This window comes from Callorhinus ursinus, unplaced genomic scaffold (assembly GCF_003265705.2).
Source record: "Callorhinus ursinus isolate GAN/ISIS: 27379988/994484 unplaced genomic scaffold, GSC_fseal_2.0 scaffold4, whole genome shotgun sequence".
NCBI classification, from domain to species: Eukaryota; Metazoa; Chordata; class Mammalia; order Carnivora; family Otariidae; genus Callorhinus; species Callorhinus ursinus.
Window position 1 is genome coordinate 6,425,614 of NW_027397066.1, and position 26,879 is coordinate 6,452,492.

General features: G+C 47.3%; 1 protein-coding gene across 2 annotated transcripts; it reads right to left on the reverse strand.

Annotated features, from left to right (window-relative positions):
• Window positions 1-292: 292 nt before the first annotated feature.
• ZBTB49 (zinc finger and BTB domain containing 49) lies at window positions 293-26,850 on the reverse strand. Of its 2 annotated transcripts, none has more exons than XM_025887156.2 (8): window positions 26,717-26,850; window positions 18,363-18,533; window positions 15,393-16,495; window positions 12,863-12,909; window positions 6,736-6,809; window positions 5,017-5,099; window positions 4,761-4,922; window positions 293-1,430 (listed from the first exon to the last, which is right to left on the reverse strand). In XM_025887156.2, exons 2-8 carry the CDS (start codon window positions 18,512-18,514, stop codon window positions 757-759), a joined length of 2,295 nt encoding a protein of 764 aa, XP_025742941.1. In that variant the 5' UTR covers window positions 18,515-18,533; window positions 26,717-26,850; the 3' UTR covers window positions 293-756. The 2 variants fall into 2 exon arrangements, with proteins under 2 accessions (XP_025742941.1, XP_073747521.1); XM_073891420.1 differs by having other exon boundaries at window positions 26,757-26,825.
• Between the last annotated feature and the right edge of the window lie 29 nt (window positions 26,851-26,879).

Consider the following 26,879-nt stretch of genomic DNA (forward strand, 5'->3'; position numbering starts at 1 on the left):
GATGAGGTCACTTGTACCTTATACGGGTGCTACAAGATTTCTTCTGCAGGCTGTAGAAAAAAGAAACCAGAGAAGATTCTGAGAGGTTGAGGAGCTTGCCCGGGACCTAATCAGTAAGCGGCAGCTGGGACTCAGGCCCTGTCCCAGTGGCTTCTGAAGCCCACTGTCCTGGGTGGCTGACCTGAACCCAGGACTCATCCTGGCAAGGTGAGCCCTTCCTTGTTTATAGTTATTTTACCACTACAGTCTTTAAATTAATGAGAATGCTGGAGGAAACACATTATCTAGAAAGTCAAGTTTCATTTATTCAAATTAAATTATAGCATGAGTTTCATATACAAATAAACTTTTTGTGTAAATAAAAATACAAACCAGTACAAATTTCAATCATGTAAAAATGCAAACATATTTGTGTTACTATATATAGCTTTCTCCCTTTAATGTGACTGAGACGTACAGTAGCTGACCCCACGTGTGCACGCCGTGGTGCCGGCGAAGGTCAGTGGGATGGCTTCCCAGGCTGTCCGCTCCTCCACTCCCCCGTCTGCGTGCACGGGGAGCCTGCGGGCCTTCTTCCTCGATCCTGCGGCTCCGGAAGCTTCCAGGAATCAGTCACCACCAGCACAGAAATGGTCAAACTATTCTCAGGCCAGTGAGAAAGGGCCACCACGGAGAAAACGCTCTCTCCCGAAGCACGGACGCCGCTCCGCTGGGCTTCAAAAATGCTCTGAGGCTGGGAAATGCTGCTGCTGGACATCACTGGTCCAGCTCGTTTTCATTCTGCAGCGTCTTCATGGCCAGCCCCCAGAGCGTCATGCTGGAGAAGAACTGCCCCTCGGAGTTCCTGTACGGTGTGGCGGGCCCACGGCTGCCCAGTGCATCACCACAGTGATTGTCCAGCGCGGCCAGGGATGAGCGGCCCAGGGACAGGCCGTCGGGCTGCAGTGGCGGCTCGCTGGCCACGGCAGCCATGTCCGGGTAAGTGTACGCCGGAGGCTGCGCCGGCTGCATCGGAGGCTTGGCAAGTTTGCCGGGATCCAGCCCGAGCTTCTCCGGCTCAGCAGCTGCGGGAGGCTGAACCACAGGCCGGAACTTGCAGTAGGAGCCGGCGGAGTGGCCATCAAACTCTGTCACTGAATCTTCGGCCGGGTGCACGGGAAGCTTGACTGACACGGGCATCAGAGTCACAGACACGTCTTGGGAAAAGGAATCCGAGCTCTGCGACTTCTCCAGGTCGGAGGTCTCAATGGCATGAGCGAGCTCGTCGAGCGCGTCCTGGCCCCCGTCGGGCCTGCAGTGCATCTTCTTGTGCCGCCGCAGCACCGCTGAGCGCGTGAAGCACTTGCTGCAGATCTCACACGTGTACGGCTTCTCCCCGGTGTGCGTGCGCACGTGCCGGCGCAGGTCGCCAGATCCCCCAAAACACTTTCCTGCAAAACGAACAGGGCATCCTTTTAGAGGAGGATGTTCTCGCTCCCCCTTTCAAAACACAGAAGGACTCAGCGTTAGCGTGCACAACCTCCAGCCCTCCTGTCACCTGCTCACTCTGGAAGGCTCCTCAGGTCTTCTCCAGCTGTGGCCCTCTGACCTGCAGCCTTTGGGTTGTGGGTACCTCAGTTCGAGCCTTCAAGAGCCCCTGTCCCCCTGCCCAGGAGCGCCTCGCTGGTAAGCCCAGGTGCCTGCCCCTGCTGGCCCGTGCTGGGAAACCTCGTCAGTTTTGCTTACATTTTCTTAAGTCTAACATGGTCAATCTATAACTTAGAAACATCCTTTTGCTTCTGATGTCATTTTACACACACTTCTCCAGGTTCTAGTTCCTTTCCGTGTAGAGGACAGGGGAGGGGATCTACTTCCGTGATTAGAGTAGGTAAGGAGGTCAGAAGAGAACCACCAATAAATAACCTTACCAAAGACGTCACCTATTTACGGAGGACTGAGCACACACCACGCAGTTAGGTGGACACGTATTTAGAACTTCTCCCTTATTGGTGTGAACGCTCAGCTATCCTGCCCTTGTCAGGCAGGGGGAGGGGCATTAAAAAAAAAATGCACCTCTGAACAATCAAACTAGGCGTCCACACGCCTACGTTATGTTTTGGCACTTTTTCCCCACACAGGCTACCGAGGCACACTGCGGGGACTGTGTCTTCACGTCTACATCTTGTCTGCAGCACCAGGCTTGGCCTCCTTCACGGAACACCCCAGTAACAGCATTTTCACCGTTTGCTGCGCTGTCTATACAACATACGGTTCATACAGACAGGCGCTATTTCATGGATTCGAAGCTTCATAAGCATTCCTCCATCTGCTGCACGTTTGGGCGGTTTCTACCTGTTTGCTATTCTACTTCATCTCCAATTAACATCTTTCTTTTCACTGCTTCCTTAAGATAAATTCTCAATAGTGGAATTACTGGGCAAATGGGAATCATCTTCTCTAGGGTCCTTAAGGCATGTGAAATTTTAGCCACGGTGGAGTTCCCACCAGTCAAAGCAGGGGAGACAGACTTCACAGCCGTCCTCACGGCAAGATGTGGCACCTGTGTGGGAAATCCAGCGAGAGACACATGGCCAGCTGTGCTGGTGGCAGACAGGAGGATCCTCGTGCACGGCTGGGGCCCGAAGTCCCTGGCAGCACAGGATGCAGTGCAGTGTTTCCATGGACCGGACAAGCGTTGTGCTTGCAAGCCAGCTGCCTGGAGCCATCCTCAATCCAGCCTAAGAGGACTGCCCAGAGGGGCGAGGAGACCCCAACAGAGAAAGTCTCCGGGAATAAACTGCTAGGACCCAGGGCTGGAGGAAAAATGCAGGTCTGTACCTTGGAAAGCACAGAGAAATGCTGCGAAAGGAAGAGAGGGGAAGGAAGGAAATGGGGGGGCAGGGAGGAGAAGTGGAAGGGGTGCTCTATTCCCCGAAAAGCCCAGGATGTGAAGCGCCACCTTAAAACTGAACCCGTCTTTTGAACTCGAGAAAATGAAAACACACCCACACAAACTATACACGTATGTTCACAGCGGATTTGCTAAGTGAAAGAAGTCAGTTACGAAAGACCACATGCTGTAGGATTCCATTTATATGAAATGTCCAGAACATGCAAATCCAGAGAGAGAAGGGCGCTTAATGGTTGTCTAGGCTGGGGCATGGGAACAGGGAGTGACTGCTAGTGGACATGGAATTTCTTTTTGGGGTGACAAAAATATTCTAAAATAGACCATGGTGTGTGAGGGTTGCACAACTCTGTGAATAATATACCAAAACCACTGAATTGATCACTTTAAATGGGCAAATTTCATGGTATGGGAATTTTACCTCAATAAAGCTGTTAAACAAAATTTTGACCCTGTCCTGTAACAATGAACATTCTTATTCTTTTTCTCTTCCCCTAGCCGCAGGCTGACCTTGTCAGGGTCAGAAACCATGGTTAGTGAGGTGAGGGAAAGGGCTGGAAGAAGTGTAAGGTGGGGACGGCAGGGCCCCCTCTGCTTCCTCCTCTACCGAGGTCCTAGCCAGCAGCAAGCCCTCGCTGAGGAGGAAAGAGGACGGTTAACCTCAAATCAAGTTGACAGCTCTAATGATAATTTGGAACCGACATTTAAATTAGTGACTTGGGACTACATCTGTGATTTAAAGTAATACTACTTTATTTTAGAGAGCGCGCGCATGAGTAGGGAGGACGCACAGAGGGACGAGGGAAGCAGATTCCGTGCTGAGCGTGGATCTCACCACCCTGAGATCATGACCTGAGTGGAAATCGAGAGTCGGACACTCAACCGACTGCACTACACGTGCCCCAACACAATTTTAATAAGGAGTAATGAGAATAGTCACGGGGCTGCTAAATGTGTATCTAGGAGATCTGTACACAATTTAAGTGGGAGATGACAGTGAAGCTGTGCTGTGGTCACACCCCAGAAGGCCCGCCCTGACTGAGACGGCAGCTCCCAGGCAGGATGAGCCGCTCCTGCCTTCCCACAGCTGGGCCCTGAACAGTCTCCCCATGCGTTCTAACCAGGAACCCAGAAACACGGTCACTCACTCCCTCCTCCATGACTCTGTTCGCGCTGTCAAGCACCTGTCACAAGCACACGTGTACACGCATGTGCACACACACACCCAGTTCTTCCGAGGCTCAAACACTATGATCAGGGGTAATGGGACTTAACTCCGAGTCCCCATTCCTCACGTGTGCAGTGAGTGATGTGCCTTGACAGTGAGGGCCACCAGCCATGCCTCTCCTCCCGAGACTTCACTGCTGCATCAAATGCCCGCACAAGGGACCTTGGCTTCATAACACAGGATCTCGAGGAGCACCCCCTCTCGACCCCACCGTGTGCTCTCAATGCTCCTGCAGGACAGTCCAGCCACAGCCCCCACGCCGGCTCTTCAGGCTGCATGACGCTGACGCCCGCTACGGTACACCAAGCGCTCGCACACTTTCCCAGCTGCCTACACCCCACTGACCTGGACCAGGAGCACGCAGCACCTGGGACTCTGTCCCAGTCAGCTCTGTCCGCAGAGCACCTAACAACAGCTCTGGACACCTCACAGAAACTCGCAGGCCTACGAGAACGCAGGACTGAACGAGAGACCACCACGGGAGGTGGCAAAGAAATCGCACCACCTCCATTTTACCTTTGAGAACAGGGATGATTTACCCACGACACCAGAACAGCCAATGACAGAGTGGGCGCGGGGACCGGCGCCCCGCCCCCACCGGGGACGGCAGGGTGACCGCCCACTCCGGGCCCGTGGGAAACTTACCACAGGCAGAACAGCTGTAGGGCCGCTCTCCCGTGTGCCGAATCCGGTGCTTCACCAGCTTCCTCTGCATGTTGAAGGACTTGCCGCATTCGTCACAGGTGAAGACTTTATCGGCCGTGTGTGTTTTCTTGTGCTCCTTCAAGTTACTGAAGTTACTGAACCCTGGGGAGACCACAACAGGTGCTCAGCGGAAGGACCGAGAACACTGCAACTGGCAGTCTTCCGGACAAGAAAAAGGGAAAACACGTGGCAGTACCTCGCCCACAGATGTCACACAAGTGTGGCTTCTCTCCTGAGTGAATAATGATATGACGCTGGACATCACCAGACGCTGCAAACCTGCAATGTAATTTGAAAATTCAATTATGAATTTCTTTCTACACTGTTGCAAATCTTTGTGATTGCAAGTCACTGAGGGAGGAGATGAACTGCTCCCTACATTCCTTCAGAATGTCATCAGAAGTGGCCCGATTCATTTGAAATGTGCACTTTAAAAATCTTTCCTTTTTTAAAAATTATTTATTTACTTTTTTTTAAAGATTTTTTTGAGAGGGAGAGACAGAGACAACTATGCAGATAGTGAGAGGGAGCATGAGCGGCGGCCTTGCTCAGTGGGGAGGAGAGGGAGAAGCAGGCTCCCCGCGGAGCAGGGGGCCCGATGTAGGGCTCGATCCCGGGACCCTGGGACCGTGTGAAGGCACATGCCTAACCTACTGAGCCACCCAGGCGCTCCATCTTTTTTTTTTTTTTAAAGAAAGTTGAAAATGATGCAAGTGTTCTGTTTTTTTCTACCTAGTTTCATCTTTCTTCTTCAAAGATGGTCAGCAGCTTGGCTTGGGGAGTAATTCCAAGCCAGGCTCTCCGATACAGAAATCTGTTTCCTTTCCACCACACCTGATTGTATAACCGGTTCCATTTGGGAAAAGACGTTGCCCAGGGACATGATTTTAAATACATGCCTTACTTTTCAATGGTGTTCAGAAGGTTCCCATTTAAGACATCGTGTAAAACAAGGCCAACAGTGAAGCGACAGGGCCACCTGAAGCAGCTGGGGGTCCACGCTACGAGGCACCAGAAATGAGCGGTCCGCGCTACCCCGGCACACAACGGGGTCGTCAGTGTTCAGGTGGCCACGGCAGAAAGGGAGACATGTCAGGCTAGGCAGCTCTTCTTTCTTTGTTTCCTCCCATCTGCAGAGACAGCAGGTTTTCCTGCACCGGAACAAGAGTAGCTTCTTGCTCTGACGTCCCCACGGCACGTGCCGCGCTGTAGTAGACGACTCGGACTTTAATTGTCCCATGTCTGTCTCTGCCCACCGTTCTTGAGGATGACCTTATCAGAGGCAGAACCTGTACATTTCTGTGTTCCCCTCACAGCACTCAGCACCCAGCAGGTGCCAAAGAAATGTTGGTGAAGTAAATGGACGACCGAATCGCTGTGACTGGTGGCTGCCGCCCGAGCACGACCGCTCCATGAGAGCGTGTGGACTCCTGACAAATGACCCAGTGAGGGGAGGAGGGTCCCCCAGACTCCATCACCAGGTCACAGCCCTGCCCAGCCCCCGCTGCTGAGCTCCCAAGGCCTTTCCCTGATTCAGCTCGGGGCATTTCCTCCAGCCCTCTCTCCTGATGCCCAGGCTTTCTGGCCACCAAGCCTCATTTTCCCCACAAAAGAGTCACCTCCACGGGGACATTTATCTATGACAATGGACATTCTTGGAATGAATGGAAACTTTAGTATAAAATAATGTTGTTTCATGTAAAATCCCATTTCGTAAGACTCGTGTCCTCGATTTTCTATTAATTAACACTTCTCTTTCTTTTTGTTCTTCTTATCATGTATCCCACGGAAAGCCAGAAGGTTTACCTGTGTTCCTCAGCGACAGGGGGAGCCCACAGGTGGCTCCGAGAACACTGAGTTCAAAGACAGACTACGAGGTGGTCCTTACAAATGGAAGAATAAGCCCAGCACTGACCTCTTTCCACAGATTTCGCAGATGTATGGTTTTTCACCAGAATGCCGACGTAAGTGAGTCTGCAAGTTACCTGCCTGCAAGAAAGCAGGGAAAGAAAAAGCATACCAATAATTGAAAATTTTCTTACAGGTCCTACAATTTAAAAGGAAAACTGACAGCTTGAGCCAGGTTCCGGTCGAACTTTCCCAGTGAAGATTACATACGTACAACTCAAAAGCAGCCACGTGCAAGGAGATCAGGGACCAGCCTAAGCCTAACTCCAGGGAGTCTGCCTTGCCCAGCAGCCTGCTGAACACGGATGCGTCTCCATTCTGTACCTGCCCCACGTGGGCCCCTGGCTTGTCCCACCTCAGGTGTGCACGGTGCTGCTTCCCTCTGAAATGGGCCGGGCACACTGTGGAGGCTGCTTTGGGGGCTGCTGACCTTGTAGTTTAAATGGACCTTGGTGTGCTTTATTTGAGGTTTAACTCAGACCATCTACATGCGAGCATCTCTTGAAAAAAAAAAAAAGGAGCACCTGCAGGATTTCTTCCTTTTTAAAAACCTGCTTTTGCTCCTTGAGAAGGTGAGACACGTGCAAACGGGCCTTCCTGCAGCAGCACAGCTATTCTCCAGGACAGGGCTGTTGTTTTTTCACCTTTGTGCAAAAATGCAAGTCAGGGACCTCACAGTAGCTGGTTCACTGCAGGACCTTTTATGTTCCTAATTTCTGAAACTAGCAGGGCTTCCCAAGAAATAACTTATTTAAATGGAGATCACAAAATAGATTTCTATGTAATAATCACAATAGGAAGTCAATAGGAAATTGCCTAAAGTACACTGAAATTAAAACTGCAATTGCCTTGTACGAAAACACCTCCTGGCTAATGTTTCAAATTAGGATTTGAAAACAAAATCTTCCATTGCTGGAACTTAACTTAACAGACTCAATCTGTCCTGTCCCCTGCCTGATTTTTTTTATAGTGTTCTGTTACAAAAACACTGAAATGAATGAATATACCCAAGGTAACATGTACAGTCATTATCCACTATTTTAGCTAAAAAGGGAGAACAAACAGTAACACCAACTAACAAATTTGGTTTTGTAAATCTGCAAACTCGATTTTAAATAAAATGCACAGACAGTTCACGGCTATGGATTTGAAGATGGTCTGAAGTCCGTGTGTGTGGAAACTTACAAGCAGAGAAAGTGCGATCTGGGGGTTTTATGTCACAGAACACGGAGATTCTCTGTGTCAGGCTCCAGGAAATCACCAAGTCAGATGTTATCTTTCAGAATACAATAAATATGGCTTAGGAAAAACCCAGGTTTATTTCAGATAACTAAAGGGAAAGAATTTGGCAAAACACTGGGAAATTCCCATATTTTAAGAGAATGACTAATGATAACAATAACAAAACAACAACTGTCAAGAGCAGTCTGGTCCTTACACGCATCACCGAACCACTCTTAGTCACTGTTAGATTACCTCTCTTTTCCAGATGAAAGACTCAGATTCAGGTAAATAAAACAGCTTCTCCTGTTACATGGTTGGGCCAAAAATGAGCTTTGGTTTGTGTGAGTCTACACTCTCATGTGTCTCTGAGAATAAACTAGCTTGTGTTGACGATTCAGTACAATAGTCACTTGGGAAACAGCTCACTGGGGGTAAGATAATGCACCACTGACTGTTTTAAGTCAGTCAATTCCAAATTCCAGAAAAGCTCATCAATTATGTAACAATTTGAATCGCACCATCTGCTCATCTGTTAAATTAGGTCCTTCTTGTTTTAAGTTATTTTGTAAACGATGTATCATGACTGAAACACATTCTCTGAGTCAATTATTAGCAGTGCTGCATCCTTTCTTGTTAAGTAAAGCGTAACAATTACTTGTTTTCAAAGTAGCAATGGCCTTCCACTTAAAATAGTGTAATAAGCAACAGTAAAACAAACCCTTGAAAATTTTTAGCTATTTAATATTAGAAAGATACAATGAAAATCTTCCACCAGCTAAAAGGATCTGACCAATGGTATAAAAGTAGATTAAATACTGAAAGAGTCAGGCAAAAAAAAAAGTCCAATAATGCCATCAATGATTTATGCCAAATTACATAAGCAAACTGGGAGCCAGATTATTTGGTTTTTAGTCAAGTATCCCTATTTCTGGTAAACTCTGACTTACTCTAGTACTAAGTACCCGCTAAGTAGCTAGTCCACATCTTGGAGATTATCTATAGCTGGATACGTGACCGCTATCGATCAGTAAAGAGACCACCAGGAAGGAAGCACTCCGCTAGGCATCTGCAGATAACGCCACGATTCCCTTACAAAGTCGTAGTGTCGCATTTTACCAAAAAGTGAACCGATGCTCTGGGAAGGAAGTAATCAGCCCAGGCTCCTACAGGTGGGATCAAATACCCCGACCCAGGCCCAACTGTAGTCTCGAAGGCTGGCGGCGCTGCTATGCTCTGTTCCAGAATATTAGCAGGAAAGGGGGCTCTGCTCCTTCCAAGCAAATATTTTAAATTAGGAGGGAGCTGTCAGAATTTTTCAGAGAAAAACTCTGCTGGAGAAAAGAACTAGTATCTGATTTGTTCAAGAGTAATTTAAAAAATAACTCCTAATATGTACGTGAGCATCTGTATTTAAACCTGGACAAATCAAGCATATATTCTCTATCAGAGCATTCTTCTAAAGACAGCCGATTATTTCCAGGAAAAATAGCCAAGGAATCATACCATTTTAGACATAAAAGGAATCTCAGATCTTAAAAGTCATCCAGTTCAGGAGTCTGGGGGCTTCAGGATTTCACAAAATAAAATTAACAGGGGGAAAGAAATCTGGAGATGAACATGGATCTGGCACCTAAATGGCAATGATCATTCTACCGGACATTGGAAGTGTGGGGGTACCACCTCAGGGCCGGAAGTCTCATGACTTACGAGAAGTTCACTGAGACACTCTGACTTCCGTATGTTCCCTGTGGTGCCAGGCTGTGCCAGTGCCCTGGAGAGCACATCCATTTCCAGGCGGGGCTCCAACACGGCTGTGTCCCCCAACCCCACCCTGCACCCCACGTCCTGGGCCTGGGGCACCCCTCTCTGACAGCACTGCCAGAAGGCACTGCACCAGCCGCTCCAAGTGTCCATTTCTGCCTCTTTGGAGAGACCAAACTGCTCTACTCTCCCAAAGCCAGCTCAGTGCCCCGGGGTTTCCTCCTCTCGTTGCTCACATCACAGGTACACAGACCTGCCCCTCCCTTCCCTCTCCTCTGGGGGCACCCACCGGTCCAGGTTCTACTCCACGCGGGGGCCCTGGCACTACGGACGGAGCTTCACTCACACTCTAAAGCACACAGGGCACCCGAGGGCTGAGACCCGTGCACAGACCATGTCCAGAATGATGTTAACGGATGGACAGTCTGTTGTTACAACCTCGGATTATGGTAGTTTCTCGAAGCTCACATATCATATGCTTACAACTCATCATCAAGGTTGTGGTTAACTTTTATTTTTCCCCAAGACTGACCCTACTAAATATAAATTAAGTAAATAGCATAAAAGATTTATTCTCACTGGTAATCTGTTTTCTTGCTTTCAAGTTTTCCAAAAGGGAAAATATTTACAAACTCACTTCTACCAAAGCAAATATGCCAACAGCAGCATGGGAGCATTCCAATCCAGCATAACCACAAACACTTACTCCATTTCATTCAAAGAGATGAACACTTGGCTTAAGGTGAAGGATGGTTAGTGGGCACTGCTTACAAAGTACCTCCATATAAACCACCTGATAGCTCTCTTGTCCCAGAATGCCAGAGACCCCCAGGCTTATCAAATGCCTGCTTGTCTTTGGGGCTGACCTAAACAATCTCTTAACACATTTCATGTCCTCACCCACCCCAAACACCACTTCTTCCAGGCAGAAATGACCAATCTCTTTCTTTGCCCATACTGCTCCCTATGTATACTTCTCCAGCTCATGGCAGAGCTCCTCGGACACTGCAGGCTCACAACAAACACCTGCTGAATGAGTTTTTTCAGAGGTCCTTGTTCACAAAAAATTTCACAACTTCGCTATGAAATAAACAGCAACATACATCTGAAAACTGCAACTATACATAATCCTACATTCACAAAAATCGGACAAAAATACAGACAGCAGCCCAGAGGATGTCAGTGGTGTGTTTGTCAGCCGGGGCTGCCCCTCATGGGACTCAAGAAGGCCCCAGTGCAGGACAAGGTCTGAGCAGTGGTTCCCAACCTTAGCAGCACACTTCAGGATCGCTGTAATACGCAAGCCCCACCCCAGAGCAATGGAGTCAGAGTCTCCGAAGGGAGGTGGGGGGGGCTTGGCGTCGGTGCTGGGAGAGGAGGCTGAAGGCTGACTACGGATGCTTGAATATCTGGTTTTCTTTGATTAGCAGTGAAGAGTCACAGAAGGCTCCCAAGCAAGGAGGACAGAACCTACACTGTTACCACATTTTAAATGGATGAAGGGCTTTCATGTCCATTGTTCCATTCACTGCTCCTAACACTCACATGAGGCAGTACATCCCCGCCTTGTAAGAATTAGAAAAATGTTGTAAGAATTAGAAAAATGAGGCCCAGAGAAGTTATGGTTGCTAATTATTAATCGTCATTAGTCCAGGCCTTTGGCTTTTCCCCACCCCAAAGCTGTAAGGTCAGGATGGTGGTGGAAGACCGGTCTGCAAGAACAGAGGGGCCGGCACCAGCACAGGAAACAGTGATGCCCCCTGGGCACTAACTACGTGCCAGGCAGGAGTTCACACTCCTACTGACTCAGGTAGTCCCCACACACCTGCTGGGCTCAGTCATCTCATCTCCCTGGTTTTACAGACAAGGAAGCTGAAGTGCCAAAAGGTGAGGCTGCTTGCCCCAGGTGACTGAGTAGCAAGCCAGGGGCAGGATCCAAATGCACACCACGTGGCTCCACAGCCCCAGCTCGGAAGCCACAGGCGAGGCTGCAAAGAAGAAGTGAGGCCTCAAGTGCGCGGTGGCTGGAGGGGTGAGGACCGCCCTCAGCTCTGCAAAAACTTACTGAACATTTAGTGGGTGCCTGGTGTCCTCCTGGATGGCAAGTACGGACTAAAGACGCAAAGGCAGAGCTTAGGACTTGGTCAGTCACCGCACGCAGGGAGCTGCAGGCGTGAGAAGTCACTGAGAGCACAGGTCTGGGTGAGTGGGAGGGTGAATGGGACACTGGGGGAGAGCTGCCTCTGTGGGGAGTGTGTCTGAACATGGTGCTGCCACTGAGTTTCTGTGCTCTGGGGAGGGCCTGCCGCCCAGCCTTTACCAGCCTGGAGGGCTCTACTCCTGGATCACAGCCCAGCCCGGAGTCCCTGCCCCAGGGAGCAGCGTCCGCAGGAGGTGCTGTACTACAGGATCCAGCACGCCCACCGCCCGCCGGGTATAAAAACAGCTGTGCAGTGGCTGCTTCGCGTGCACCTCTGGAACGCCAGGGCCCAGCACGGGGCAGAGCGAGTCACCTCCTCCTACTTCAGGAGCAGGTTCCCACCAGGCTACAGCCAACATTTTCTCTAAAACATGAAATCTCTAGGTTTCTTTATGTCCAGTGCCCAGATCAGCACACGGCCCATGGGAAGGTGCAGCACACGTGGGTTGGACGAGAGAACTCATACACGTCCAAATGAGCTATGGGGGGTCAGCCAAAAGGCAGTCCGAGCAGGAAAGAGAACTGCTCGCTCTGTTCCCCACCTCCTAACAACCTTGGGCCGCATTAAGAGTAAGACACCATGTGTCCTGGATGTAGCCCAGCTGTGTGCAGCCTCTGGGTGTGTGCTCTCTGTGGTTCACCGGAAACTTCATTCATGAAAGAGAAGAAATATACTTGGATCCATCATTAAGGGTGTGTGTGTGTGGGGGGGGGAGTTCACACACTTACAAAAAAATGTTACTTTCCCCCCAATGAACTAAAAATTTGTTTTCTTGAATATTATTTTCTCCTGATTTAATGTGAAGTCAAAGTTACAGATATCATCAGAGGCTTCTCTCTTAAGTCCGAACGTATGTCTTATTTATAATAACGATTAATAATAATAATAATTAAAAAAACACTGGGTTTCAGGTTTCCAATTATTAACAGTAAATAAGAGTATTCCCACCTGAGAGAAATGTTTCCCACAAATGTTACATTCAAAAGGTTTCTCACCTAAAACAAAACAAAATAACAACTTGTAAAATCATTAGTCATATTTGCACCATTATTTTGTTTAAAATGTTCAAACTATCTCCCATGTTCTTTCAAAAGGGAGTGTCATGTTCTTTATCAGAGTATGAAAATGGGCGGGCTCTACATCCTTATAATTCTTTCTGGCTCTTAGCGAGCAGAGATGATCAGCTCAACAGCAGCATCTTATTCACCTGCCCTTCAGCCTGACTCCTCCACCACCAATTTCTGACACCACGAGGGTAACTCATTCACACCACACAAGGTGTACACATGGAGGAGCCCAAAACAGAGTGTGCCAGGGAGAAGCCCCTCTCCACTGCCTTTCAGCCTTGGGTGACACACGCTAATGGGGAAAACAAGATTTCAGCACAGGAGATGTGCTTTCCTGCCCTTCTCTCTCACCTCCGATTTTAGGAACTCTGAATAACTGCATTCTGGAATAGAACAGATGCAGAGTGGACTCCGCTATGAAAAAGACACAGCAGCTTGGAATAGTCTCTAGAACATGATCTGTTGAAAGTGTACTTCTAGGTACCACCTTTCACCCGTAAAACACTCTTAGGCCTTGAAGATTAAGAACCTTCCTTTTTCCCCATTCCCCTCAAATCAAGTGGTTACATTCAGATTCTTTTAAAAAATTAGCATTTCCCTTCCTACTGTGTTGCTCGGGTTTGCCACCTCACTAGCTTTCTGAGCTCTTGCCAGGACATTTTCATGTTGATCTTTTCCTAAAACTGTTTAATGGCTTCCTCAAGGCCAAGGCGGAGGTTTTGACCCTGAGCAATTATAATCACATGAATCCTGTATTCAGTGACTACATTTAGGTCTGAAACTATGGGGATGATAGATAACGTTAAGTGAAAGCCCCCGGTATAAATTACAACAGTTTGAAAAAAGGAAACCGCCGGTCACTAAGACTCACACGTGCCCAGGGTCAGTAACCCTACTGTTGTGGTTCTCAACCTTTTTGCTCTTAGGACCCCTTCACACTCTTTAATAATCAAGGACCCTAAAGAGCTGTTGTTTACATAGGCTATATCTGCTGGTATAGGCCACAGCAGAAATGAAAACAGCGACCAAACATTTCATTGGCCACCAGAGTAGCTGGGTGGCCTTTAGCTGATTCCACCACACACGTGTGGGAGAAGGAAAAGGTGGCAATTAACGTCACAGACTATGCTGGAAACAGTATGGGCCTCAAAGACCCCCTAAAGGGATTCTACAGACCATAATCCAAGAAGTGCTACCCTTCTCAGTTTCTGTCCCAGGAAACATCTGTGCCATGACTGTACGACTACGGGCATCCAAAGATGTTCCTTCAGGACAAACAACGTAATTTCTGTTTCCTTTAAAGCTAACTAGACATATTTCTCAAATAAAAATTCTAATGATCATTCGGCTCTAGGAAATCTATGCAAACAAAATGACCTAAATCAAGTTTTTCCAGGGCGAAACTGTGTCAATGATACTGCCTTCATATAAAGTAATTCTGAACTGCCCCTCCTCCTCCATGACAGCACTTTATATTTAAATACATTAAAACTTATGAAGGGCTGCCATCTGTATTAAGTCTCTCAATAATACGAGGTAGCAAACACCTACGCAAATGGGGAATCCAAAGTGGTAACAGAATGTCAGGTCAGCAATCACAATTACATAAACACTGTAAAGCGGTCACACTAGAGACATCCTTTAGCGTATCACTTCTCATGCTTCTGTCATTAATTTATTACATGTATTAGAGTCATCAAGTTTAACCACAAGAAGGAAAGTAACACGTAAGTATTGCGTCACGTAATGTATATGTACTATGTAACACCTTCAAATGAGCACCTGGAAAAAATAAACTTTTGGAAAGGGGATGAGGTATGAATTAAGGTAATAAGACTTTGAAAATTAATTGTTCAAAGTGGAAGAATCTTCATTTGAAAATATCAAATGGTTAAAGCTGATTCTTATTAAAAAATTTACCTCCTCCCAAACCACAACTTAAAAAAATCTGATAGGAAAATTACTTCCCAGAGAACTTTTACTATTACTCTCATTTCAGTCTGAATGGAACTGACAATTACCACGCTTTAAAAAAATAAACTTACTTTAATTCTAAAGAGCAAATAGAGCTTATCCGTTTTAGAATATATTTGAAATTTTCAGTGCATCAAAACAATTCACTCCACTTCTTTAGAGATGCAAACTTTATCATATAAAACCATAATTAAAAACCAAAAGTGTGCCATCTTTTTAAACCGGTTCTATGACAGCATCTACAGAACTTTGAGATTATTCTTTAAAAGTAATCACCAAAAATGTAAGAAGCAGCTAACGCTCCTTGATTTTGGGGGGATTATCGATGATGTCATCAAGCAACAGCAAAACTTCTTACAAAAGCAGGAGCAGGTAGTGGTGTCTGATCGTCTGCATCATCTCCTTTCCTTTTGCCTGTGGGTACTGAATCAGTGTACCTGTATGTGACCGTTTGTGAAGCTCCAGATTGCTTGGGTGTTTAAAAGGTTTTCCACACAATTCACACGTGTACTGTCTCTGTGACTGAAGCATCTGGGACGGGTCCTCCAGCGCTGCAGGCTCTTCAGGCCTCTCCATTTCGTTAGTGCAGTTAAAACGCTCAGAACGGACAAGTTCTTCACCTTCTCTTCCCTCAGCCCCGTGGCTGGTGGCCTTCTCTGCAGTACTTGTACTAGCGCACTCCACCCTCTTCGTTAAGCCGTCTTCTGGCTTGCCTTCGGATGGCTCCTCTGCAGATTTCTGGGACTTGAGGAAATTTAGCTTCTTAAGGTGAATGGCCTTTTTGAGCCTCATCTGTCTGGTGGGTGGTTGGCACGGGTTGTCTGAGTCAGGGTCTGGGGCAGATTCACTCAAGGGCTGGGCCAAGAAGTGGGAAGGCAAGTGCTCTGAAGACTCCAGGACACATTCGGAATGACTGCCGGCACAAGGCTGGTTGTCGCCGGCACCGAGGTCCGCGGCTGTGCTGAAAGTGAAGGGCTGCTCATTCACCCTCTCATGACCGGGACACGCAGCCTGTTTGTAGTACTGCCTGCTGTAAAAGTTTCTGAGTTTGTAGTAGTAACTCGGCTGTCTGAAAGGCAGTTCTGGGCAGGTGCCATCCATTGTGTCGGGTGCTTGTTTGGATGCCTCACCTGCAGACTGATGGAGATTAACAGACGGCGGAGCGTGAGAATGTGATTCATCCAAAACTTTACTCTGCTGAACCTCGGCAGGACACTCGTGCAGCAAATGAGGAGGGTAGTTTTCACTTACTGCACAGTGCGCATCGGCAGGCACAGTGCTCTGCAGGGAGAACGCGCTGTTACAAGACACGCCTGGGGGCTGTTCCACAGTGGCGGACTTCAAAAATGTGTGACACAGATTCAGAACATTTTGAACTTGCAAACACTGTGCTATGTCCAGCATTACTTGGATATTATCCTGGTTAAGATCTAGGTGAGAAGTGTACATGAAGTCCAGGATCTGCCCAATGCCGCTTACATTTTTAATATCCAAGTGAAAAACATCACTTTTTTGGCCTGAAGAGTTCTGAAAGAGGCTCCTGATAAAAGAAAGATCATGGTATGATAATTTTTTTCTTATAAATAATGCTTATGATACCATTAAAAAATACTATCCTTCTATAAATGCCAAGATTTTAAAATTAAGTATATTTTAATCCTTTAAAAAATTTTGGTAAGCCATTCAATAAAGCAACTCAGATGAATTAGTGTGCTGGATATCCAACCTTCCAAACAGATCTCAAAGTAAAGTTCTGAAATATACTCATTGTTCTTTTCAAAACATAATTATTCACATGTGTTGCTAATTGCATACAGAATGTAATATAGTATATTAAAGGAGACACATTTTCCAGTATTTCATGTCTAGCTTGGCAAATAATATTTCAGGCCATAAAACACATAACAAAAATATTTCCATATCTAAGTGCCTTAAAAATGTCTAAAAATAAAAATAGTAAAATAAACCAACATTTGATACATTCATTTTTTTAATTTTAATTTTTTAGTTGTGGCAAAACATACATATTTACCACTTGATCCTTTGTTTTTTTTTAAGTGGAGCCCAGTGCAGGACTTGGATTTACAACCCTGAGATCAAGACCTGAGCTGAGATCAAGAGTCGGGTGCTTAACCAGCTGAGCCACCCATGCGCTCCACATTTGATTCGTTTTTAACTGCTTAAAAAATCTGTACTTATAGTTCAAACTGTCAATTCAGTGGCATTAAGTACATTCACACTGTTGTGTGACCATGACCACCAGCCACTTACAGAATCTTTCCTCTTCCCAAACAGAAACTCTGTCCCCATTAAACAAAAACTCCCATACCCCGCCCCGCCCCTTGCAACCACCATTCCACTTTCTGTCTCTATGAATCTGATGGCTCTAAGGACTTGAGATACACTCATTTTGTAATCCGACCTGTTAGAGGTTTCTCAGCAGTGAGAAAAAGAAAAGGCCTATGAGTTAATGAGGGGAAAGGGGCACCATACAGCCCAGGCACGTGATTGAGTACTCATCAAGTTCCAGGTGAACGAATTTGTACTGCATATAAACCAGCAAGCTGACTTAGGTAACTGGTCTTGCAAGTTTGTTGAAGACATCTTATCTAATCGGATCACCTGCTTCCCCCAAACAGCTTTCAGCTTTGTTCTTACCTAAAGGGAAGAACACATTAAAAAGGGGTAGGGAAAACCAAGTCTGGGACCAGGTTATATGGGGACAAATAGCGCTGCCTCCTCGGTGAGCTGACACTAGAGCATACATGAAAGCTGAGGTTTAACTGGATGATTCAAGATTATCAAGGCAAGATGAAATCACGTTCCATATATTGTTTACTAGAGCAGTAAAATGGTATGCATTTTAAGGAAAAAAGGTATTAAAAAAAGCTTTAGTGCTTCGAGAGATAAATCTCAGCTAATCAGAAAATGTATGTAAAATACTTAATTCTAATAATCCAAAAATGAGTACATTACTAAGTAAATTGAATTCAAACTTATTAGAATATTCAAAGGAAAAATAAACACTAAAATATTTTAATAAAAAAAATAACATATAGGATATTTCCCCTCTCCAATTTCTTATCACAAGAAAATTCTTACCAGGAATTCTACTTCTCAATCTTTTTATCCTGAAAGGATAAGAAATATACAGAGAAGACTGACATTAATTAGAACTATTAAAATCAAAGACAGAGTGCCAAAATACATTCAATCAGCCCAAATATATTTTAGTTAAAAGGCTCTTTTCCTCTCAGGTTACTCTAAATACAAAAAGCAAAAAATCCACAATCTGCTACAAAGATAAGGACAGTGAAATCCAAGGAGAAAAGAAAATTCAGTCAAAATATACCCATGCTGGAAAAGCTTCTCCATACAGTTAGAAGACCAAAGCATAAAATACGTACCTAAAATACTGACTGAACGCTGCCAGAACATTCTTATGTGCTTTAAAGCACACTCCTTTCACGACCAACATGCAGTCACAAAGCAGGCCTTGAATGCGCTGCTCGTGCAGCTGCTGGAGAAGATGGCAGCCGTGAGTAGCGACTGGGTCCATGCTCAGCCACCCAGGAGACCTGCAACAAAGAACGCGAGTGAGACCGAGATTCGGCGATACGACTGGCAATTACGGCCCCAGAACCCACTGGCTGACGGGCAGCTCGTGGTCATGATTCCTTGTTGGTCACACTTCAAACAAACCAACAAAAAAACCACAAAAACTTTGTGTGTAAGGCATTAGACCAGTGCTGGTCAGCAGAAACATCTGCAGTGATGGAAATGCTCCATATCTGCACCGTTCAGTACGGTAGCCAGTGGCCACATCTGGCCACTGAGCACTTGAAATGTGGCTAGAGTGACTGAGGAACTAAACCTTTAATTTATTTAAACAGCCACCGTATTTGACAGCACCAATGTAGAATATGACCACGCTAACGCTATGTGCACTTCTCTCGTTTCTACTTAGGAATAGTGCAGTGAAAACATACAGACACCTGTAAGTTAGAAAAAAGTCAACTGGATGAGATCAGTCAACATTTATTGAGTACCCATACATGGGGCACTGAATTAGAAGGTGGGAAAATTAGGAGCTTATTTAGGGAGAAAAGAAGTCAAAATAAACTAGCACCACTAGACAATAATAAAAGAGGTATCATAAAGCAGCATGTCGGCTCATTTGTTCCCTTTTTTCCCTGGATTTATTTTAGAGAGAGAGAGATCGAGAGAGCACACATGAGCAGGGGGAGAGGGAGAAAGAATCTCAAGCAGATTCCCCACTAAGTGCAGAGCCTGACATGGGGCTCAACGTGGGGCTCAATCTCACAACCTGAGATCATGATCTGAGTTGAAAACAATAGTTGGACGCTTAACCGATGGAGCCACCCGGGAGCCCCATACTCATGTGTTCCTTCTTGCCTCTCTGCTAGGGCACTGCTGTAGCAGAGAACTGTCTTGCAGGTACCCTGGGCAGAAATACTAGAAAGCATAAGGTGCCTACTGAGCTTGAGAGTGCTGAAGCCAAGGAAGTGTAGGACATGATGTACAAATGTGTGTGTGTGTGTGTGTGTGTGTGTGTGTGTGTGTGTGTGTGAGAGAGAGAGAGAGAGAGAGAGAGGAAGAGAGAAAGAAGATGAGAGGATCAATATAGAAGGTATCACATCTATTCAACATCTATTTACTGACCACCTACCATGTGCCAGGTACTAGGGCTACAACAACAAACAAAACATGCCAGGTCCCCAGACTCATGAAGGGTAAATTCTACTAAAGGAAACACACACACACAAAAGTACACAACACACAAATACCGTAGTTAGAGCTAGACACTTGAATACATAGAGGAGGAAGGCATGGGTTCATGCCCAGGAGCACAGTCCAGTGAGATATGGTTATGGGAAGAAATGTAGTGGGGAGAAATGAAGTCAGACTGGGACAAGCCTATGGAGGCTAATGTGGCAGTCTGGTACAGTAAAAACCTGAAAAGCCATTATCTGCTTAATTTGCTTTCATCCTCAGTGCATAAGCATTATTGAAAAAGTCACTAAACCACAAAGCCAAAACCTAAGCTTTTTAACCCGGCTCCTTCTTCTATTATCATCACCAGCATCACCATCATTACCACCAACACCATAATCATCATCACCATGACCATCACCACCATCACCACCACCACCAGCATCATCACCTGCATCATCACCGTCACCACCACCTTATCCCCCACTGTGCCCACTATGTGTCAGCCAAAATAAACTACCTGCGCCTCCCTAAACAAGCTGTAGTGGGGACAGTTTGGAGCCCTAACCCACTGCTCACTAGCTGCATGACTTTGGGCAAATGACTTCTCCATGACCACTTTCCTCTTCTTGTCTCACGGGTTACGGAGACAACTGTGAGAGCCCATGTGAACATCTAGTATAGCAACTGACATTAAGTATTCAACAAATGTTATCTATAAGGAACACCTGGAAAGCCTGTTAAAAATGCAGATTCCTGGATACCATTGAGAGTTCTGCTCAGTCTAGCATGGGATGTAGGCACCTGCACTGTAAGCAGCCAGGTAATTGTGAAGCAGGCAGATTACAGACCGCTGCCTTACTCTCTCCCCAGAAAGCCTTTGGTTCTGATACTTCCTGTCCTGGGAATACTAAGGCCCACTCCCCTACCAGGGCTCAGCTGAGCTGTCAACAACTCCTAGAAGCCTTTCCTGCCATTCTGAAATTTGTTCCTTCTTCCCCACTGTTCCCTCCTCGAGTCTGACTCCGGGGTCCCTCCTCTGCGATCTTATAGCCCCATACATACTTCCATAAGACAACTTCTCATTATGCTGCATCATTTGTGCCTCCAACTCTGCTGTGAGCTCTGAGGGGACCATCTTATTCATCTTTGCATGGCACAGAGCAGATATTCGACCATTAAAATCCATGCAAGCTAACCTCTGCTGCCAATCAGCAACAGTTAATAATGTTTATTTATATCTTTCTGACTCCCTCTACACTCTCACGACAGCTCTTCTGAGTCCTTTCCGTTCTCTTCAATCCCACCATGTCTGTCTCCCTCATCCATAAAAGTGACTGCGACCCGACCCTGACTCCACTAAGAAGGCTGAGCCCACAGACAACTTGATATAACCCGAATGCCTTTAAATTCTTTTCTCCATTCCAAGTTTCTCACTCATCTCTCACTCAATCCCTTCAGCTTCGCAGGATGAAGGGTACCTTCTCCTATGCAAAGCCAACTTTCTTTCTCCCCTTGACCCCACCCAGCCTGCCTCCCCCAGGACTTGGCTTCAACCTCAGCTCTTCTGCTGCTTCCCTCTCTCCCTGACGACTGACTCACCAGCTCCTGCAAACACCAAGACAAAACAGGACAACAAAATCCTCCTGCTAGGTACATCTATTCATCATAGGCCTCTCTTTTACACCTCTCAAAACAGCAACTCCACATCCCACTTTACCTTTTTTATATACTTTTTCAATTTAAATTCAACTAGCCAACATACAGTACATGATTAGTTTCAGATGTAGAGTTCAGTAATTCATCAGTTACTTATAACACCCCGTGTTCATCACATCACATGCCCTCCTTAATGCCCGTCCACCCAGTTACGCCCCCACCCACTTTACTTTCTTTCGAGTCCTTTCCCCTTTGTAGTCTTGCTGCCGTTCTCACTGTGCTGAAACACAGCTGCCCACAGTGGCCTTTCCTCAGTCCCTTCTACCCAGCTGTGCTGCAGCACGTGGAGTATGGTCTGCCCACCTCCTTCTCGACATCCTCTCTCCCCAGAACCCTTCGGGTCCTCTTACTACGGCTCTGACCTGTTCCATCTCTATGCTGTTCTCTGTGAGCCCCCACATGTTAATGTCCCTTAAGATTCAGCCCCTGAGCCTTCTGTTTCCCTTGACAATCACACCTATTCTCAGCTTTCATCTGTTCTAAGCAGACAACTCCTAAATGTGAAACTTTAGCTTTGACCATCACTTCCACATGTCCAACTTTCTGCTAAACGTCTCCAACTGTATGACCCCTCAACTTCGAATCTCTAAAACTTACCCCATCATCTCACCCCCAGCTCTACACCTTATTCTGAGTTCCCTATTTCTTTATGGAAAGCTTAGTTCCTGATATGTAAAGTTTGGAGCATTGGCACAATCTCCTGGTTTGAGATCAGGGTGGGATGCAAGGAAAACTGATGATGTCACCTATAAAGAGCGCTGGGAGAGGGTAACATCAGCCAACGCAAGGATACAGAAAGGGAAAGCATTATGTCAGGTGGTGGGGCCCTGTCCCGTGTTGAATCCTCAAGGGAACTGAACAGCCAAACGATGGAGCAACCAGATACCTACCCCTGTCCCATCGGTGGCTTGAAAAGAAAAGGATTATTGGCTTATTCTTATTATCTCTCATTTACTATTTACTACGGGTCAGGAACCGTGCTACGCACATTCTATCCACTAACTCAAACAATGCTACCAGAACCCTATTATCATCATTTTATAGGTAAGGAAATTAAGAAATGGGGAGTTTAAGTACCTAGCCCAAGACCATGAAACCACTGTGTTCCAAAGCCAGGATTTAAAGCCTGGTTCCTAACCATGGAGCCCGTGCTCTTAGGCTATGCTATGGCCCATGAGAAAAAGGACATTAAAAAGACAACACAAAACCTTCCTCTATAGACTTAAATGCTAAACAGCAGCAAATATTCTGAATCTGCTTTAGACATTTTCCAGCTATACAGAAATAACATGCACAATTATGAACTCTTCCACAATTTACGCTGACTGTAAAAATCTTAACTCTTTCAAACTACTTGGTATAGTTCTCTAATGGCTTCATGACGTCAATCCTGTACCTTCCCAACAAGATTACAGAGAGCTCTGGAAAAACAATTTACGTGTTATATTCCTCGTGTGTCCTGTGAATAACAACTACAAATAAAAATGTATCATGTACCTAAGATCAATACTAAATGGCACATATTTGTAAAATGTTTCTAATATGCTAGCCACTATGCTAAGCCCTTTACCCATATCCCTTTAATTCTCACGCTCATTTCATACTTAATTCACACTCATTTAATTCTCATGATAAACGTAGGATAAATACTACTATTATCCTCATTTTATAGATGAAGACAATGAGGTACCTGGAGGATTAAAGACAGCTACAACTTTGACATTCCGATTCCAAGGGGAGATGGGATCTAGGTCTCTCCTGCCTCGAATCTGAGCAGCCTCTGCCTTAACCAATGGAACAGGCAAAAGCAAGGGTGCAAAGCTGTGCTCATTTCTGGGCTGAGGTCCTAAGAGCTGAGAGCTGCCACCGTCTTTCTTCTGGAAAAGGAACTCTGGAGGCCTGAGTCCTCCGTAAGGCGCCCAGCTAGAGAGAATACGTGGCGCCCAAGGAGGACTCGGCTGAGCCCAGCCTTCCAGCCCCCCACCCCGGTACCAGATAGGGGAACAAAGCCACACCCGACACCAGTGGAATACCACACAGAGCTGAAGAACAGCCCAGTGGAGCCCTGCTGGAATTCCTGGCCCACAAAACTGCGAGATAAAATAAATTTTGGAGTCATAAAGTTTTGGGGTAGTTTGCTGCAATGCAAGAGATAACCTGACCGGGTACAGAGAAGACGGACACAGCTAGTAAGTAAGACAGTAAGAGGCAGAGTCAGGGTTTAAACGCAGGGAGGGGCTCCAAAGCCCACAGGCTTAACCACTACTCTGAGTTACAAGTGACAGACGAAAGGCCTTCCTTGGATCAAATCAGCAGCCCCTCCAGTCTACCACCCATGTCTGACCGCCCAGGTAAGCACAGCACATATGAGGAGCAATGCGTGCTTGGTGTGACGCAAAGAGCACAGACCTGTCTCCACCTCTGCAGCTACTCACTCTGTGGTAAGGAACAAACATCTTCTGTGGTAAAGACTGTTGTATTGATCAGCGTATCTCTGGTACCTACGAGAGCGCCCTGGACACAGTAGGTGCTCAATACATAGCTTCTGGATGGGTGGAGACTCTGGGCTTCCATTTTCAGATATGTCAAAATGGAGGGGTTCCCCCACTGGGTTAGGTAATTTCTAAAGTACCCTCCTGTTTTATTTTTTAAAAACATTTTATTCGTTTATTTAGAGAGAGAGAGCATGAGTGAGCACATGCGCAAGTGGGGCATGGAGGGGAAGAGTGAGAGGGAGAGAATCTTAAGCACGCTCCACACACAGTGCAGAGCCTTACGCGGGGCTTGATCTCACAACCCTGAGATTATGACCTGAGCGGAAATCAAGAGTTGGACACTCAACCAATGGGGGCAGCCAGGCGACTCAGTGCCTTCCTGTTTTAAATGCTACAAATCTATACCAAAAGTGTGATGGTAAAAAGAGGGACTGAATGGCATCAAAAAGAATGAAAATATGGGAAAGAGAGAAAAACACAAGAAAAAGCTTAAATGTGAACGAAGAGATGCTTTTAAAAGGAATAAGAGGCAGAACGGAATTTTATTCTGTAGAGAGGCTCCTAGAGCAAAGACCCTTCTGTTCTGTGGAAGACTTTACCAACCGGTGAAATGTAGAAGTTCGTTCCCTGGGGCCATTCATGGATCACTTCTCCAAGGGTCCACAGTTCACACACCTCAGCACCCAGCCTGCCTTACCATGGTCCTACCTTCGTCTTTGGCCATGATGGTTTTCAAATGGCTTATTCCTAATCCGCACCCTCCTCCCCGAACCCCAAACCCCATGACAAGAACAACGGCTTCAAGCAAGCCAGCCTGGTTCTGGCCTTAGCTCTACATTGACTCTACGACGCTACGCAGGCCAATGTGGCTGAACTGCTACCGTGTGCCCGACATGTGCAAGACATTGTTGTGAGGAGGAAATGCTGATAAAGTGAGTGAGATCTGTTCCCTGTCTCAGTTTTCACATCATTCACCTAACTTTACAGACTGTCACTACATGCCAGACACCGAGGGTACAAGAGAGAAAAATTCACATGTGGTCACCTACACCTTCAGGAAGCGTCTACAGGAGTGAACGAACAATTCAACTCCCTCCATTCTGACCTCAGTCTGTACTTTCTGATTATGTTCTTCTTTCTAGCTCATCTCTTAACTTAGGCAAAAGACCCTGCAGGCAAAGCATCCCCTGATGGAAACCGAAACTACCCCATCAAGCCGTAAGGACTGCCCTGAGCCAGGAAGACCCCACCTGACTGACTCCAAGACAACGATGGACTTGACCTTCAATGCCCACCTGCACATATCCAATGTTTGTCCCAGATTTTCTTTAAGATAAACCTGGAAGCACTTCTGAGACTCTGGAGACAGTCTTTGGGAAGCTAGTCTATCTTCTCTGTGTTGGCCTCCCTGAGATAAATCCCCTTCTTGTTTCACCACCACCCATCTCTCTGCCTTTGGATTTTGTCAGTGGTCTGTGTGGGAGCCCCAGAGCCAGGTGCTCTTGTACCCCGATGCCCCAGACACATGAGAAACAAGAATAGCCATTTCCTGGAGATACTGAGTGAGACAAGTACAAATTAATTTGAAAGAGGAGGGTGAGGGAAAACCTCAAGGAACAGACATGTGTGCTGAAAACCTGGGTTACAGAGAAAGACTGAAAAAAGTGCCCCCCCCCCCGGGCTTCCAGGGGGAGCAAATGAAAAAACAAATGCAAGAGAGTGTAAACAAGAATGAGGCACACATATTTGCCTGGCACACAAAAAACCTCAAGCACCTGCTTTTTTAAAACCTCGAGGCCATGCTATTACTTCTGTTGGAAAACGTTTTCTTCCTTGTCCGTTCTGGTGAATTCCTTGTGTGATGGGCTGAATCGTGTTCCCTCCAAAATCCCTATGTTGAAACCCTGAACCCCAGTAACTCAGAATATTTCTGGGTTGGAGATTCGGTCTTCAGAGAGGTAACTAAGTTAAAATGAGGCCATTAGGGTGGACCCTAATCCAATCTGACTGATGTCCCCGTAAGAGGAGATGTGGACACAGAGACACCAGGGGTGCTCCTGCACAGAAGAAAGGCCCGGTGAAAACGAGGCACAAGGGTGGGTGTCTGTGAGCCGAGCACTGCAGCCTCAGGAGAAACCAATCCCGCTGCTACCTTGATCTTGGACTTCCAGCCTCCAGAACTGCGAGAAAATAACCAGTCGGCGGCATTTCGTCATGGCGGGCCTGGCCCGCAAAGGGATGCACTCCCTGCTCCAGGCCCAAACCCCTCGCCTCGGGAGCGAGACCTCCCTCACCGTCCTCGCCGCCCCGGGATTACCGTAGTTCACAAACCCTGCTCACACCCCTTCACCAGCTAGGCACTCGGTTAGGCACGCTCACTGAGCAGCCCCGTGTGCCAGCCCCGTCTCGGGGGCCGCAAAGAGCCGCTAAACCACGAAGCGGCAGGCGCTGGGCCGAGGGCCCTACGTTCGCCGCCGCCCGAACCGGACCGGGGACGGCGTCCCTGCGCCCGCTGCACGCGCGCGCTCAGCTCACACGGAAACGAGGCCGCGCGGGGCCAGGGGCGCCGTGGTGCTCAGCACCTACCGGACTACAGGGTGGCGGCAGGGGGCCGGGAGCGCGCCCCGGGGCGGCGGAGGCGGCGCAGGCTCCGCTCCGGGACCCGGGGGCCGCAGCCAACTCCCGCGCGACCCTCGCGCTGCCCGGGGGCGGGGGCGGCTCCGGGCCCCGCCCGCTCTCCCGGCCATTCCCACTGCACCGCGCCGGGCCCCCGCGCCCCCGCGAGGCCGGTCCCCGGCCCGGCAGCTACCTACCCTCAGAGGCCGCTCCTGCCCCGTCGCCGCCTTGCTTCACCTGCCGCCGCCACCGCCCTCAGCGCCGCTCGCTCCAGGGCTCCGGCGGCCGCCAAACCATCCCGAAAACGCCCCCTCGGCCGGCCGGATCCGCCTCCGGCTTCCGGGGCCGTCACTTCCGCCG

What these genes read in the sequence shown, in the direction of transcription:
- ZBTB49 (XM_025887156.2), bottom strand. Translation starts at nt 18,514, where the DNA reads ATGGACCCAGTCGCTACTCACGGCTGCCATCTTCTCCAGCAGCTGCAC. An exon ending in GCGTTCAGTCAGTATTTTAG is followed by an intron (nt 16,496 to 18,362) that starts GTACGTATTTTA and finishes TTCTTTTATCAG; the next exon opens with GAGCCTCTTTCAGAACTCTT. An exon ending in TGCGAAATCTGTGGAAAGAG is followed by an intron (nt 5,100 to 6,735) that starts GTCAGTGCTGGG and finishes ATTACATTGCAG; the next exon opens with GTTTGCAGCGTCTGGTGATG.